Here is an 18,069-nt window from a genome sequence, read left to right as displayed (position 1 = left end):
TCTGATCTCTTTCCATAATTTTAAACTGTCTGTTGATTAAATATATTTCTGATGTAGTTTAACGTTGTCCTGTCCTCCTCGAAAGATGAAGTTTAAATACACAGTAACTTAGCTGCATCTCATATCGATGACTGCGTCCTGCGTATTGTGGCTGTTGCTCTGTAACCCTCAAACGTGGTTCAATCACGGTACGTAATTAATATATATGAGATGAGTCTTTACCACAGTTTGATTGGCTAATTCACCAACAGACTCTCCAACGTCTGTTTTTTAGCAAATCAGACGGGGCCTGCGTCGCTTTACGTGTTTAATATTCATAAGCCAGCCATTCGCGATATGTTGTGCTGCTCATGCGCACTCTGAGTTAAATCTTCAAAACAATGGCGGTAGACGGTTTGACCATAACAGAGCAATGGATCAGAGAGAAACTGAACCTTCAACACAGTTGCTTAGGTAAACAAATGCATTACATAGTCTAATATATAGTCACAATTTGATAAACTAACATTTGTAATAATTTATTGCAGCGGATGTCCGATCATTGACTCTTCCAGGAACATATGAAGGGAAAATCTGTAATTTAGGGACATCCCTAAAAAACTTTGTGCGTCTGAAAACACTGGATCTTTCACATAATGCACTGGTTACGGTTCAGGTGAATATCAACATGTATAAATACATTTAATATAGTTTACAGCATTAACAATTAGTCATTTGCTTTTGTCACACTTTATAACCTCATTAATTAATTTATATTACTCATATAAGGATTACGGTATAGTAGAAACATCAGTAGATAATTATATATATATATATATATATATATATATATATATATATATATATATATATATATATATATATATATATATATATATTAGTGCTGTCAAAAGTTTATGTATGTGTGTGTGTGTATATATATATATATATATAATTTATTTATATATATGTGTGTGTGTGTGTGTATGCATATAAACACAAACTTTTAAGTTAGATGCGATTTAATCATGATATAAATATATATATAAATATATACAGTATACACACATACATATAATATATATGTGTGTGTGTAATAAAGTGAATTCTTATTGACTAAAAGTACTTGTTATTAGCAACCACTGACAGTAAATCAAAACTTACAGAAAGCTGAAGGCTGTTTTACATCTGTCATGCTGATATTGCAGGGGATTGAGCATTTGGAAATGCTGGAGAGACTGAATCTGTACTACAACAGACTGGCGTCTCTACAAGACGTCTTTTCCCTGCACAAGCTGCAGAATTTGAGGGAACTGGACTTACGGCTGAATCCTGTGGTCAAGAGACACCCGCACTACCGTTTGTTTTTGGTCCATGCAGTGACCAAACTCCGCAAACTTGGTAAATCATCTCTTTTCTCTCTGTTTCTGTGTCGGGCTGACTGGGATGCCCAAATCAAGCAAACAATATTTAGTGTAAATGTTTTTTTTCTCTCTATTATAGATGACTGTCCAGTGCGGGACAGAGAAAGAAAGGCGGCCCTCATGCATTTCTCATCAGAAGCGAATCTAGACACTAATCATAAGAAACACGTCTTAATACAAGACACACCTTGCAGGTACTGCAGTGCTGTTATTGTTCACCAAAACTAAAACTATCAAAAATGTCTTTCAGAGGTCATTGATAATGTCACTGTTTTGCAGAAGCAGTGAGCTCAGAATAAAAGCGATGCAGAAGGTGATGAAGACACTCTCACTTCTAGAGGGGAATGAGGAAGCTGCCCTCAATGACGTTTCTAGCAAGACCTGGAATAGCAAGAGACCTCAAACTCTTTCCGTCCGCTCTGAGAACGAGTGCAGCCCTCATCTGTTACAGGGTAAACACTGCAGTTACCACACTCTGTATATCATTTGCTTTATCAGTATAATCTCCTGTAGCTAAAAGACTTACAGTATTTATTGCCAATATATAGTTAATATTTAATACATCACCCAGCCATACAGAGAAACAATATCATATACAAATCACATACCAGTGCTTTATCATGATTAATGCATGACTGAGCGTTAAACTTTACTGTTGGTCTACATATTGTCTATGCTTGTAATTGGCAATTGTTTTTCTTCTTTTTTTCTTTTAGAAAATCCATCTGAATCTGATATTATACATTTAATCAATGATTCTGATTGTGAAAGGTTGCCAAAACAAAATCAGGTGCATCTGTGTCTATACAATATTATTAGTAATTACTATTACAATTACTATATATATAGATTAGATTATGTATGTCTAATTATTTTATTTAATTGTCTGTCATGTAGGAATCTGTTACCAGGAGCTCGGATTATAAGAATGGTGAATATTTTTTGTTATTCCCACTTTATGTCCACAGGGAGTGATTTTTCTCTCATTTTGTTGTACAGGTGATTTGCTGTTTTACCTTTAACCGTACAGGGATTGGACAATGAAACTGAAACACTTACCAATATAGTGAGGTTTCACTCCTATTTATGTGCATCCTGGTGGCCAATTCTTGATGATTTTACATCTCATCAGTAAGCGTCAAGTGTAAAGGTTAAATTAGCAGAGCAATAGCACAGCTATACATAAAATATTGCAATCAACACAACATAATTTACATTTATGCATTTAGCAGACGCTTTTATCCAAAGCGACTTACAATTGAGGAGTACAGGAAGCGATCCGTCATGAGGAGGCAGCGAAACACAGAAAGTGCCTGAAGTGCTAAGTTTTGGACATCGCACAGAGCATCACACACAAGGGTAGGGAAGAAGTCGAGGAAAATAGAAGGAAAATAAGGAAAAAGATTTAAAAAAATATATATATAAATATATTTTTAAGATAAGGTTAAGTGCTCGTGGAAGAGGTGAGTTTTCAGCTGTCGTTTGAATGTTGTCACTGTCAGTGATTCTGCAATTCGGATGGAGGTGGGAAGATCGTTCCACCAGCAGGGAACGGTGAATGTAAATGTTCTGGAGGGGGATTTTCTGCCTCTCTGTGATGGTACGATCCTTAGCTGAGCGAAGGCTTCTGGTGGGGTGTAGACTTGTAGGAGTGAGTCAAAGTATGCAGGAGCTGAGCTCTAATGGGAGAGATATCATATAGTTCAAAAGAGGACAAACTGTGTGTGTGTCTCGCTGGCTCATCTGTGACCAGGACAGCAAGTCTTTGTGTTGTATCGAGAGCGATGGTATCCAGGGTAATGTCGGCATACACCACAGGACGAACCACATCCAACAGGCATAACTGTCAACGTAAAGTGATTTCCAGGTACTAACCTGGATTGTATCCAAAAAATACCCACCTCACTGCAGAATTAAATGAGAACCTCGACTCTCCTGTTTCCACCAAAACGGTTGGTCAGGAGCTCCACAGAGTCAATATTCATGGTCGGGCTGCTATATCCAAACCTTTGGTCACTTGCGCCAATGTCAAATGTCAATTTCTTTGGTCCCAACAGTGCAAATCTTGGGCTGTGGACAATATGAAACACTTATTGTTCTCTGATGAGTCCACCTTCAATGTGTTTCTCACATCCGTGGGAGTTACAGTGTGAAGTCAGAGAAAACCCGGACAGTTGCTACCCAGAGTGAAGCACAGCAGTGGATCAGTGATGGTTTGGGCTGCATTATCATGGCATTCCCTACTGTGATGGACTACCGAACCATTCTGGAGAACCATGAGCACCTGATGGATCAATCGTTGGATGATAATGCACCAATACACACAGCAAGACTTGTGACAGAAAGATTTGATGAACATGAAAATGAAGTTGAACATTTCCCATGGCCTGCACAGTCACCAGATCATTTTTTTTAGAGGAGCAAAGATAGGAGGAGCACATAGTGACCTGGACTGTTCTAGAGGAGGAATGGCTTAAGATCTTGTATCTGTCATTCCCAAGACAGATTTATGCTGTATTGGCCGCAAAAGGAGGTCCTACACCATACTGATAAATTATTGTGATCTAAAACCAGGTGTTTCAGTTTCATTGTACAACCCCTGTATATCTACTCCGTATTGTCAATATTGCTGTGAAATAATCTTTTTTTCTGATTGACACCATTAGAGGCTCCCGTTCGTTCTCACAGAGTCAGGTTTGTGAGCCCCGTCGTGGAGAGCCGTCATTCGGTCAGGAGTCTGACTCACGGTACAGTTCGAGGAGAACACGTCTTTACGCCACATCCTACAGACATCCGGTCCACTTCACAGGGTACATCAGTACTAGTCTAATAATAGTTTAGTTCCAGACTATTGCCTTTTAAATGAATTAAATAAGCCGCCATTACAATATTACGATTATTTTTTGACTAATAGTTTTTGTTCCTCTATTTTAAGTGGCTTTGGATAAAAGCATCTGCTAAATGCATAAATGTTAATGTCATTAGAAATAATTCACATTATGTTGTTGCAGAACATGATTGCGCAGCCATTAAATGGCAAAACCAACATCAAGACAGAGCAAATCCAGTCATGCATCCTCCCAGATTAACTTACCAGATCTCAGGAGCCTCAGAGAGAAGCCCATCGGTATCAGAGAGAAGACGCAAACTACAGAAGGTCAGTAACGGTCTCTGTTTCTGTAGGCTGCATCTCCTCAAACACAAACAGACCTGACTGTACACTCTTTCATTGATCTGAATCAGGGTGCCTACAGGAAGCCTATGGAGTTGCTCCTCAGCATGATGGAGGAGCTCTGGTCTGGGAAGGAGGAGAATCAACAAAACAGGACTTTCCTCAGTAAGTGATCCTCTCCATAAAAGAGCAGTCCATAACTGCTAAACTATTCCCTCTAATCCAGTGCTTTCTGTCACTGATGTCCAGTGAAGATGGTTCAGATCCTCAGCATGATGGACCAGGATGTTGCTGGAGGAGAACAGGAGATCCAAACTCTTAAAGAGACGCTCAAAGCCTTGAATGCTCGGAATGAACTACGGGAAAAACAACAGCAGTCTGAGATTGAAGAACTGACACTTCAGCTTCAGCAGGCGCAGGAGTCCATCGTAAGATTTTCAGTCAGATCGAGTCTTTTTGTCTTAAAGGGGTCCTGTTATGCTTTCTTTAGTGTGTCACAAAGTCCCCTCAAAGGGAGTTCTTCTCTATATTAGTGTCACTGTTTCTGAACTCCCTGAAACGCCTCCATTGTTGTCTTGAGGTTTCTTTTGGGAACAAACACAATATTCCTTTTAATAATTCCTGGTTGAGTTAGTTAGTAGTGTGTTGAAACTCACAGTTATGGTAAGCATAGATATACATAATAAAGGCTAGATGTCTTGCGGCGGAGTCTCTAACGTCATCACCGGCGGCCATCTTGTCACAGGCAAGCTTTCTGGCGGGCTCTGTGGTGCCTGATGTAAGGTGAGTGATCTGAACACAAATACTCTTATCTCACTGAAATCTTGATGGATTTGCAAATGGTTTGGTTTCTTACAAACGTTATTAACGTGTATATAATTCTGGATGCTTGAACAAATTATGAATAATTATTCATAAGTATGCAGTGTCATAACTACATCTCTGACGTTTAGAACAAACCAAACAGTTTGAAAATCGGTAGAAATTTGAGCAAGTTATGGTTATTTAAAAAGTACACGCACCATTAAAACACAATGTTACGAGTGAGCGAGCTGCCTGTGACAAGATGGCCGCCAGGTGCGGACGGCGACCTCCATTGGCCAGCAGCGCGGACGAGACATCTAGCCTTTATTATGTATATCTATGATGGTAAGGGGCAGGACATTTCGCAATTGAAGCGCTTGACCAATCACTTCACAACACACTGGTCCAACTGACCAATCAGAGCACATTGTGCTTTTCAGAAGGAGGGGCTTCATAGAGACAGGAACTAAACAGAGTGTTACTGACAGACTGACTGAGGCCCTGTCCCAAATGGCACACTTCATATGGCACTATCTTGTCATATTTTTATTGTGTTTTGTACTGTTAACGGTAGTATCGTGTGGATGGGAATATGCATATGGAAATTATATGCAAAATGAGGTTATGCATAGTAAAACTAGTTTTATTCATGAGGCCCTTGGTGTTTTTTTTTGTCCCTTTTTTCCTCTTTGGAAGTAAATAATGACAGGAGCTTTAATTTTTAAAGCATATTTCTGCACTCGTCTTTAAAACAGGCAGGCCTTAATGAGCAGCTGAAGAGTGTGCTTGAGGAAAACGTGTCTTTACAGAAACAGCTCATCAAAGTAGAAAAGAAGCTGCTGTCCTCTCATCTGAAGAAAACCCCACACATGGAGAGCAAAGGTTAGTACCTCAATACTCCAAGTTGTTGAAATGAGAGTTAAATAAAACGGGTTTGATAATGATGTGCTGGTTTTTTTTTTTTAGGAGAGCAGTCAGTCCGTGAGGAGTTGAACGCGGAAAGACACACGATTCAAGATGAAAACGGAGCGAATGACCCCCAAGAGAGCTACAGGTGGGTGTTAAGGTGATCCGAATGCAAAACAGCTATAAAACCCACACAATTTTCTTCATTTATTCTTCTTTTTGCAGGTCTTTAATAACCAGAAATGAGCGTTTGCTGCAGCAGTTGGAAGAGGCTCTAATGAGCTGATTGGTGCAAAGGTGCTTCCAATAGACAGTGACATCTGCATTTATAGCGACGGTTTTAATTTATTATAAATCTGTTTTTGTAAAAGCCTTTTGTTTTATAGCATGTTTTCTCTGTTTATTCCTACATCCAAGAATCAATCACATATTCATCTTATACACATGTTCGTTTGACCAGAGATGGTATTCAAGGCAAGTGTCCTGTATAGACGGACCTTTCCTTTGAGCTTTCATGTGGATAAAGGAAATAAACGAGAACCAGGCAGTTTGTTTTTTTATTCAATACGATGCTACAAAACACTAACACGTTAAAATCATTTTACCATCACCATATGACATGCATATCAGGATACCGTAGAACATTAAAAAACGTTATTTAAAAAATAAGACAGTTTTGTTCCTCAAAAATGGATGGTTAACCAGTATTTGGCATTAAGCACACGAAACATTAAAATCATACGTTAAATACGACAACATGTATACTTATTTGTGGTTTATTATCATAAATATGAGTCACTTTCTGAGCAGAACCTGCAGGAGAGCTTGACATTTATGATCCGTCGCCACTTTTCTTATCTGAAAATAGATGTTCTGTAGAAATATATGTCTGTACACTCTCACTCGTCCCTTCTCTCCATAGACATGGACAATATCATCTATTACAAAGGGTTCCCACCATCACGTAAAATCTCAGGGAATCTTAAATCCATGTCTGGAAAAGTCATAAAATCTTAGAAGGTCTTAATCTTGAAAATGTATATAATGAATATAGATTTTACTAGTGATGCATTTTAAACTATTAAAGGTGCACTCTGTAATTTTTCCGTCTGCTAGAGGTCGCCTATTCAAAACAAAGGCGTAGTTCTCACGATTTACAAATAGTTACAAACATTTGGGATATTGTAAGTAATCAACTGAACAAAACACTGGCCTAGTGGTTTTTGGATATTTTACTCAAAAAATGTTACATAGTGCACCTTTAAATTAGCTAATAAATATTGCTTTTGCATTGAGTAAAGCCAAAGTGAGGTCCGATTTGTGAGTCAGATGTCTTTATAGACTCACAAACGTTAGAATGATTCATTAGTGTATCAGAACGATAATTTTTCACAAAACGACTGGAAAGTTCATGGAAAAGTCATTGAAAATCATTGGTCAGAAGTGTGGGAACCCTGAAGGTTGGATCTTGTCCAGTGTGTTCAGATGGCAGTGCGTTTATAAATAATTCAGAACACTAGTTATGGTAAAGGGAATGTATTCATTTAGACCTATGCCATGCCGGCGTTAGTTACAGCATGTCACTTCTCTTGTAAACATTGTTCTGTAGGCAGAAACACTGCACGTATTAAAAAAAACAGCAAAGTGCCTTGATATGACATGTTAAATATAACAACAGTGCTTTTCAAACTGAAATCCACAGCAAAATACAAAACTTCCTTTTAATACCTTCATTTGCAGGTTGATCTATTGCTGATAAACAGGCCCGGGCAGAATCTGCAAACTTAATCGTGTTTTATATGCTGATTTTGGGATGAAATCTGCATAATGGATTTACATAAATGCTAATTAGAGCTTAGAGTAGGCAGAAAGATTATCAGATTAGCCAAAATAATTCATAAACGAACAACATTTTGATTCAGCGCTGCAGGTTCTGTGCAAGTCTGATTATATGTGTTAAAATCATAAGAAACTATATTGTTTTCGGCATAATTAAGATACACAGAGGAGTGTTGAAAGGACAGCTGGTTTGACATTAGTATAGAAAATAGGGAAATTACAAGAAAATCCTGAACCTTTTGCTGATGGTGTTTGTTTTTACATGATATAGTTAATCATTCCACAATTAAAAACACACAGGCAGTGTTTCATATTATGCAATTATAGAATCAGAAATACATAGTTATGACATCAACTTGTCAAACCTACAAAAACATCGACCAAACAACTAGATATACAATCTTGAGCACCAGCGGTCAATTTTTTTACGCATCAAACAACAATTTATGATGGTTGGACTTTTGCATTCAGTTATAGATCATAGAGATGTGTACAAAATATACAAAATGCAAAAAGAGTCAGTAGATTTAAAAAAAAAAAGTCAAATCTAGATGATCTTGGTACAGGTAAATTAGATGGGGAAGCAGAACAAAACGGTCAGTTTTTAAAGCCACAAATGCATCCAAATTACTTAAAGGGGTCATGACTTGAGAAATCACATTTGCCTTGATCTTTTGATATATAAGAGGTCTTTGTAGCATTAAAACATCCTGCAAGTTTCAAAGTTTAAAACGCCCTCCTCATTATAAACAAAGCATTTATTTAAAGCTCCAAAAACAGGTTGTTGGGATATTGCGGGATTTGCTGCATTTGACATAATGCTTTGTCTGTAAATGATTTATATGGATAATGTTTTCAAAACTCATAACTCATGTGCAATAGCGATTGGGCGTTGATACTGTTCCCTATGCAATGACGTTAGCCAATCATAACAGTGGCTGTAAACTGCCATAGAGGGATAGTTCACCCAAAAATGAAAATTAGCCCATGATTTACTCACCCTCAAGTCATCCTAGGTGTATATGACATTCTTCTTTTAGACGAATACAATCTGAGTTATATTTAAAAAATCCTGGCTTTCCAAGCTTTATAATGGCAGTGATTGAGAAGTTCTGTTTTGAAGTCCATAAAAGTGTATCTATCCATCATATAACTGCTCCACATGGCTCTTGGGTGTTAAAAAAGGCCTTCTGAAGTGAAGCGATGCATTTGTGTAAGAAAAATATCCATATTTATAACTTTATAAACTGTAATCTCTAACTTCCGGTGACTGTCGTACGTGCGTTCACGAGAGACTGACGTTCCAGCGTATGGCGTAGGACGCTCCGGTGAGAATATACGCACAACCACCGCAATGTCATAGAATGTCTCTGAACAGATTCACGCCATAGACCAATTTGACGGTGGGAGAATGAAGGGAGATTTTTTTTAAATTGACCAAATTAAGTTTGTGGATGTATCTTTCACTCTCTATGGCAGGCAGGCTGGACATATAATTACTTCACATGTTTAATATTGGTGATTTCTTAAGTTATTCAAGCTTGCCGGCTGTGTACGGACATTGTTTTGTGTCACTATCTTGTATTGAAGTCTATGGGAAGTCTAGTTTATTTTCCCCTAAAAAGAGGCGTTGACAAATTGACAGTTAAGTTAGTCTGGTAGTCTGTATGCTAGTTCTTTGCTCTATCCTCTGCGTTTCCGCGTTCATCACCGGAACTTACGCTACGCCTGCGTCCTGCGTCATCTCTCGTGAATGTGCGTACGACAGTTTTACAGTTGCAATGTTTTGGATATGGATATTTTTCTTACACAAACAATTCGCTTCAGAAGGTCTTTATTAACCCCCTGGAGTCGTATGGATTACTGTTATGATGGAAGGATGCACTTTTATGGACTTCAAAACAGAAACAGCCATTCACTGCCATTATAAAGCTTGGAAGAGGCAGGACATTTTTAATATAATTCCGATTGTATTCGTCTGAAAGAAGAATGTCATATACACCTAGGATGACTTGAGGGCGAATAAATCATGGACTAAAGGAGCCACACCTTAATTTCAGACAGAGGGGCGGAGTGAAGGTTGAAAATAATCGTTTTTTTGTGCAAAATACTTGAACACTTTAAGTCAGGGGTGTCCAACCCTGCTCCTGGAGAGCTACAGTCCTGCAAATTTCAGTTCCAACCCTACTCCAACACACCTGTCTGTAATTATCTAGCACCCTGAACACCAGGATTAGCTGGTTCAGGTGTGTTTGATTGAGGTTGGAGCTAAAATCTGCAGGGTGATCGCTCTCCAGGACCAGGGTTAGACACCCCTGCTTTAAGTGAACCTCAAGGAACATATTAAATATCATGACCCCTTTAAATATTATAAGTCTGTAAATATATTTTTTCTATCTTAGGCCTGAAACATACTTTACAAGCATGCTGCTAGCAACGTCATGGGTTTGATTTCCAGGCAATGCATGAACGGATCAAACTTATACCTTGAATGCAATGTATACGCCTGCCAAATGCACTAAAATATAAGTGGAAAATATTAAATACATGACCACACCTAGTTTTGCAAGCTCAGTTTTGTGTGCTATTATAATGCAAATTGTTTAACGACACAAACATTTGAAGGAAACCTTACCTTTCCCACGGGATGATGCATTGCATTGCTCAAGCGTTTGCGTGTAACTTATATTTTCAGGCCTGATTCTACTGCATCATTAGAGAAGCCACAAATGCCAAATATTCATATATGCATTTCATGTCAATAATTACAACGGATCATCAGGAAAAAACACTTATAGAGCGTGCAATATTGTCTTTCTCTTGGCATCATTGTGTTTGTTAGGAACGTACCAGCTGGTGACGTCAATGTTTGGATGTAAACAGCGTTCCAGTTAACAGTAATAAAACACTTAAAGGAAGAGGAACATAAACTAAATGTTATTCAAGACGTACCCTCAATGGAAAATCCCTTTGTGCTTTAGAGTTGGGTTTCACGTTCACTGCTGGGCGGATAATCTCACATGGGTTTTTGAGGAGGTTTTTGAACCTTCTTCTCGTATGACCCCGCGTGCTTGTATCCAGGGACGTATCCGGACGTGTCCACCACTTCCACGCGCCCTGCCTTCCCCTTCCCGCGGCCCGTCTCGTCGAAACGCTCCTTGTGCGATCCGGTGAACTTGGTGGTGTCAGTCAAACGGGACACGGTCGGAGAGGCCACGGCTCTCTGTGTCGAGAAAAAGAAAGAAACTTTGAAAAGGAATAGTTTATCATCAATAGTTCATCATCATCAAACCATTTACTCATCTGTATTATTATCTATAGTTTTTCTGGGAGAATTATTCCTTTAAAGCACCATCAGTCTACTGAACATTTTCTGAGCCAGACATTTAATAAAATGACCAGTTTGCTTTAAGGTTTGTAATGTTTTTGTCTCTTATGCCCACCAAAGCTGCATTTATTTGATCAAAAATACAGTAAAATCATTATTACAATTTAAAATATCTGTTTTCTATGCGAATATATTATAAAATATAATTCATTCCTGTGATCAAAGCTGAATTTTTAACATCATTACATCATTACATTAACTTACATCATTAGTCTTCAGTGTCACATGATCCTTCAGAAATCATTCCAATATGATGATTTTATGATTATTATAAATGTTGAAAACAGTTGTGCTGCTTCATATTTTTGTTGAAACCATGATACATTTTAGATTACATAGACATAAACAAAATATAAACATATAATCATCACTATTATTACATTTAGAAATCAGCAGACAGTTTAGCTGTTTAACTATAAACACTAATTATTCACATACTGTAGATTTATAATAAATAATAAAAGAAATAAGTGAATAGATTTCCTCCATAATCTACAGCAAGGATTCACAAACTTTTTTGCCCCTTTGATCTAAAATATTTACTTAAAATCCCCTCGAGATTAATATAATATTTTATTAATTTAACAACACATCTGCATGTTCACAGTTCTCTGATGACATATGACATGCAGGTGAACAAATAAAATATGTTCTTTTTTAATAAGTGTTTTGATTGTTTTAAAATGATCTAATTAATTCTTAGCTTTTCATCAACTCATAAACCCCAGTTTGTGAAAAACAGGGTACTATTATTTACAAGTCAGGAATACACAAGCGATTCATCTCAAAGGGTTAGTTAAAATGATCCCATAATTTACTCACCCTCAAGCCATCCTCGGTGTATATGACACAATCGGAAACACAGTCGGAGTTCTATTAAAAAATGTCCTGGCTCTTCCAAGCTCTATAATGGGAGTGAATGGTACCTTAGATTTTGAAGCCCCAAAAAGTGCATCCATCCATCATAACAGTAATCCTCTAGAGGTTAATAAAGACCTTCTGAAGCAAAGTGTTTGTGTAAGAAAAATATCCATATTTATAACTTTATAAACTATAATCTCTAGCTTCCATACGTTGAGTCGAGTTCCGGCAGATAAGAGTGACCTCTGACCCGACGCATGACGTATTGATGAACACGGAAGTGCAGAGGATAGAACGAAACAAAACACCGGTCACAAATTAAAAGTCTAAAGTGAGAATTTTTAAAGAGAAATGTGGGAGGAGCTTGAGTTGGTTGCCCAGCCCTATTTGTTTGAACTGCGAGAGGCGTCTACTCTCACCTGAGCTTACGCTACTCCTACATCATACGTCATGCTTCGGGTCAGAGGTCACTCTTCAGCAGAGGTGTCAAGTAACAAAGTGTAAATACTTCGATACCTTACTTAAGTAGACATTTTGGGTATCTATACTTTACTACTGGAGTAATTATTTTTCAGCCGACTTTTTACATTTTAAAAATAGCCTCGTTACTCCTATTTCATGTAGGCTTGTTTTCATTGCGGCTTGTCATTGTTAAAAAAAAACGAAACAAAAAACCTATCCAGATAAATCGCGCCATCTGGATAGAGTGAATTTGATTGTGGTTGGATGAGAAATATAAACATATACCATTCAGAGTGGGTACACCAATTTTCTTGTCCGTTGCCCTCACAGATTCCTGCAGCTGAGCAGAAAAACTAAATAAACGAAGTCAAAATTAATTTGACATTTTTCCCCAAAAGTTTCTATAAATATCGCGATATATCGATATCGTGATTTTTTTTTGGCCACAATAACCTTGGTGTGAAAAATCTAATATCGTGACAGCCCTACTCTGAAGTTTTGCACCATTACAATACTTATAGGCAACTAGTCATCATATCTTCGGCTCCATGAAACAAAATGTTGATGCTAAGTAGTATAAATATATGGTTCTTTAATGTATTTGCATTGTACTAAAATGCTTTCATTTTTGAGGAGGTAGTTTTAGGGTAGTGCACTCTAGGCCTGTGTGGCGCAGCCTAAGCTTTTGTCCTTAATGGCATTTTTTTCCCATACATTACTTTTACTTTTATACTTAAAGTAGTTTTGAAACCAGTACTTTTACACTTAGTTCACACTTGTAGTTCGGTTCGTTTGGTCCGGACCAAAAAACAAAAACAAAACATATAGTCCTGGTCCGCTTAGCGTTCACACTGGCATTTTTAACAGCGAACCTAAAGTTACCGAACCAAAGGCATAGGGATACGGTCACAACCTGATTGGTCGGCTTTCATGACGTATATTTCGCAACGGAGCTTGCTTACCGAACATTACCGAACCCGCAACCTTCCGGTTACAAGTCCGACTCTCTAACCATTAGGCCACGACTGCCCCTAATTTACCAGCTGAGAACTCACGAAGAGCTCATAAAATGTTCAAAACATTCAAAACAGCAGCAGGATTTCCTCCGTTGTGTGCAGAAACGAAGATCTGCATATATAGATGAGGCACTTTACCTCCTCGTTGATCCACGTTTGACCTCTACTCATTTTGGATACACCGATCTTTCTGCGTCGTCAAATCAGCTGACTTGTAGCGTCGCATCTTGTGACATCACATCCTGTTTTTGGTTCGTTTTCATGTCTTTGGTCCGTGTTGCGTTCATATATCAATCGAACCGCACCAGAGTTTGTTTGAAAGCGGACCGAGACCCATCTTTTTAGCGTCTCGGTCCGCTTGTTTGGTGCGCACCAGGGTTCGTATGGCAGCGTTCACATATGTTCAAATGAACCGCACTAACCGAGCAATCGCACCAGGGATCGTTTTAATCCAACCAAACATTACAAATGTGAACGCACCCTTATACTTCTACCTGAGTAATGAATGTGAATACTTTTGACACCACTTTTGACTTGTGTGCGGCCGTTACCGGAAGCCAGTGAATATAGTTTATAAAGTTATAAAAATGGGTATATTTCTTAGACAAACGCATAGCTTTGCTTCAGAAGGCCTTTATTAATCCCCTGGAGCCGTATGGATTACTTTTATGATGGATGGATGCGCTTTTTTTAGGCTTCAAAAACTCAGTTACTATTCACTCCCATTATAAAGCTTGGAAGAGTCAAGATATTTTTTAATACAAGTCAGATTGTGTGAAAGTTGTATACATCTAGGATGGCTTGAGGGTGAGTAAATTATGGGATCATTTTCATTTTTGGTTGAACTATCCCTTTAAAGAGGCAATGAACACAAGAAGTGCAAGTAATCTAAAGTTTCAGAACATAAATGTTTATTGATTTAGAGAAAGAACAGTACTTTTGCTCTGGGCTTTACCGTGACTCCGGATATAACGGGCGATTTCCCTTCTATCAGTTTGTGAAGCTCTTGTGCGGCGTCCTCGCTGCTCTTATCTTTGAAGCGTTTCCTGGCCAGCTCCGCCAGCGCTTCTTTGAACTGGCTGTATGTAATAGTGCGGCCAGCTTTGTTCCTAGAAAACAATTACATAAAGCAAAGACAAACAGATGATAAATTCATCAGAGTATATTGTGGCATCAAATATAAACACGTAGCGCAGCAGAAACCTGCAAGACCAGATTAAAAGAGCTTCTGTAAACACTTTAGATCTGATTGGCCGGTCTGTCCGAGAGTGACACATGCAAATGAAAATATCACGGTCCAAACCTCTTCTGCGAAACAAAATTAGCGTTCTGCCTAACATCAAAATAATACAACTTGACGGCGGGTAAATGGTTGAAATATACATTTGAGTTTGCGTGGTAACTGCCTCGATAAAGGCCTCTGAATGTGTTGCATGCTCGAAGTCTGAACCGAGTTTCCATAATGAACAGACGCACTGTAAACAGCCGTGTGCGATAACACAAACATGTCAGCTCTGAGGGGCCCAGCGTTTGGGTCATTACACACGGCCAACAGACTCAAATTCACTTTTAATCAACTTTTTTTAAAAGAGGAGATGCTTCTCATTTCTTATTTCTAGCTTTTAAGGGCCGAGCGCCCAATCAAACTCGAGTTATTTTATTTGATAAACAGACTCTGTGTTTGGTCACCAAAATCAGCAGAACTAGTTGAGAACGGCTGATTTATCAGGATCTGCATTATGACTCCAGATGTGCTCTTTGGCCCCTAAAGCAACAATGTTTAATATCACTGTGGTGCTTCCATTTCCACTGTAAAACAGTGCATAGTAACACAAACACAAACAGTTTTACCGTGGTGATCAAGAACCTAAACAAAGCCCCATAAAGCCTGCGGTCTCCCCCGGCAACCTGCTGTCATAGCAACAAGCTTCGGTAAACACACCTCTTTGGCTTTATAATTCATTTGACTTGGTTTTGTTTGTGCGATCCTTCTGCGCTCCGACTGTTCGCTGCTGCCTAATGTCAGCCAAGAAATTCAGCGCTGGTGTGTCTTCTAAACTAAGAGTATGCACTGAATGCTTTCATATTTACATGCATACATAGTCATAAACAGACATATTTAACCCTACATACACTACACTACTGGGGCCAGTTGCATAAACTAAGCCATTATGTTAAGACAGTGTCTTAAGATCTAGTATGAGCCACTAGCAGTTAGGCAAGACTGGAGTAATGATGCTGAAAATTCAGCTTTGATCACAGGAATAAATTACATTTTAAAATATATTCACATAGAAAACATTCTTTTAAATTTGAATAATTTCACATATTCATATTGCTGTTTTTACTGTATCTTTGATCAAATAAATATATGCTTAGTGAGCATAAGTGACTTCTTTCAAAAACATAAAAGAAATGCTTTCATTGAAACATTTTAACACATAAAAACACTCATTTTAAAGTGATGACCCGAATGAATCATTATTATGATTTTAATTAATATCTATATGTCTATAATGTGGTATTATGAACGGGTATTATGAAGTTCTGTAGTGTTTGCATTGCTGTGTGCTGCAGCTTTAAATGCAGCAAGGCTTTATCAAGCATCATTAAGATGAATCGGCACTCAAGAGGGGCTTTAATCTGTCATGGGCCGCACTGATTAAAGGAAACGCACGTCTTTAGTTCTGTGATACTGATCGACTCCAGTGTCCCTTTTAAACTCAATCCAATCTGTACACACACACACTGACTGACTGCACATATGTTCGAGCTCATGCAATCAAGCTCAAAAAGGGCAAGAAAAACTTTTATAGTAAAATTATCAACATTTTTAACTGAAGTAACTTACATTTTGCTCACTTATTTCACAAGACTTTTGAGGGTTGTCTGGACTACTGTCATGATATGTCATTAATGTTTTTTCCGTGTTTTGTGGAGCTTTACAGATAGTGTATGGAAAAGAGCTGCATGAAAATGTTTAAAAATAACAGCATACGGGTTTGGAATGGCATAAGAGTAAGTAAATGACAGAAGTTTCATTTTTGGTTGCATTTTTTCTTTAAATGTTAACGCACAGCGTGCAAGCGCACATATTGCATGCATTCGTTCTTTCTGCTCTTGCTCCGCGGCCACGTTGTTCTGGCGCCGTCTAGCAGAATAATCTTTATTCTCTCTCAGTCGGGGTGAAACAAATCTCTTGATATAAGGCAGAGAATTTCTTCTACGCATAAATAGTCCAAAGATTTTGATAAATTCGTTCTCCTTCTCGAACAAACAAGCAGTGTTTTCTAAACATCTCAAACTGAATGGATCAGTGTGTCTACGGTGCTCTATATTAAGGGCACATTTTTAAAATCTGTCCCTATTGAAGCAGCGATGACTGTTTCTGTCCTGCAGTCATCAGGGTTATTCAGCATGAGCCATCATGGCCTGGGGCTGTGGGGGATGAGCCTGAGAAATATCAACACAACACGACTCCTCTTCACTGCATTTTCAGAAATATGCATGAACAAAAATGCATGCAATGATTAAAGGCAAATATGTTACTGTACTGAAAATATCACACACTCCTAAACTTTAAAGCCTATTGCACTGATCCAATATTTTGACACACTTGCATTTTTTTTTTATCCCAGTTGAGTTAGTAGTGTGTTGAAATTTGAGGTTATAGTAAGGGCCGTGACATTTCCCAAACACATGCGAGGGGCTTCACAGAGACGGGAACTAAACAGACTGGGAAGAGAGGTGCTGCAGCAATGTCAAATATGTGAAAATGAGGTGTTTTTTGAACATTCAAGCATTAAAAACCTATTCTAGTATTCTAAATCAAGACTTTGAAAAATGGTATATTAGTTCCCCTTTAACATGCACATACCCCACTAGAAATTTTACGTTCCCAGAACGTCCCCGCTGAAGTCAAAGACATCGCCTAGTAACGTTCCTAGAACGCTCCATAATGGACACTGATGTAGAGTTTGGGGACGTTATTTGGTGGACATTCACTGAACAAACAGGACGTCTCGGAATGCTAGGGCAAGGGGACCATATTTTATTTGGATGGTTTTTATGTTCCCAGAACATTCTCAGAACGTCCCCGCTAGTGTCAAGGATGTCACCTAATAACGTTCCAAGATTTGTTCCATCATGATGTGGAGTTCATTGCCATGTGACCATAGAATAACGGTTATTCAATAACCAATATGGAACGTCGCCCTA

The 18,069-nt window shown here is 38.3% G+C and overlaps 2 protein-coding genes across 4 annotated transcripts in view; one reads left to right on the top strand and one right to left on the bottom strand.

Annotated features, from left to right (window-relative positions):
- The first annotated feature begins 350 nt into the window (after nucleotides 1-350).
- cep72 (centrosomal protein 72) lies at nucleotides 351-7,030 on the top strand. The gene is made up of 14 exons (XM_079837568.1): nucleotides 351-453; nucleotides 528-655; nucleotides 1,188-1,380; nucleotides 1,483-1,597; nucleotides 1,683-1,855; nucleotides 2,120-2,193; nucleotides 2,301-2,334; nucleotides 4,070-4,213; nucleotides 4,415-4,560; nucleotides 4,647-4,740; nucleotides 4,825-5,003; nucleotides 6,135-6,261; nucleotides 6,346-6,433; nucleotides 6,511-7,030. The coding sequence occupies exons 1-14, from the start codon at nucleotides 381-383 to the stop codon at nucleotides 6,569-6,571; spliced, it is 1,629 nt and encodes a 542-aa protein (XP_079693694.1). The 5' UTR covers nucleotides 351-380; the 3' UTR covers nucleotides 6,572-7,030.
- The window catches only part of tppp (tubulin polymerization promoting protein), a 28,081-nt gene continuing 16,837 nt past the window's right edge, over nucleotides 6,826-18,069 (bottom strand). For 2 of the 3 annotated variants that reach the window (XM_079837569.1, XM_079837570.1), the window contains 2 exons: nucleotides 14,789-14,960; nucleotides 10,225-11,347 (listed from right to left, as the gene is read on the bottom strand). In XM_079837569.1, the coding sequence (XP_079693695.1) occupies nucleotides 11,141-11,347; nucleotides 14,789-14,960 (379 nt within the window). In that variant the 3' untranslated portion in view covers nucleotides 10,225-11,140. Of the gene's footprint in view, nucleotides 11,348-14,788; nucleotides 14,961-18,069 lie in introns of all 3 variants that reach the window. The other variant, XM_079837571.1, reaches the window with a different exon arrangement.

The sequence above is a fragment of the Gobio gobio genome (assembly GCF_949357685.1).
Source record: "Gobio gobio genome assembly, chromosome: 15".
Lineage (NCBI taxonomy): Eukaryota > Metazoa > Chordata > Actinopteri > Cypriniformes > Gobionidae > Gobio > Gobio gobio.
This window is presented reverse-complemented; position numbering and strand designations above follow the sequence as displayed.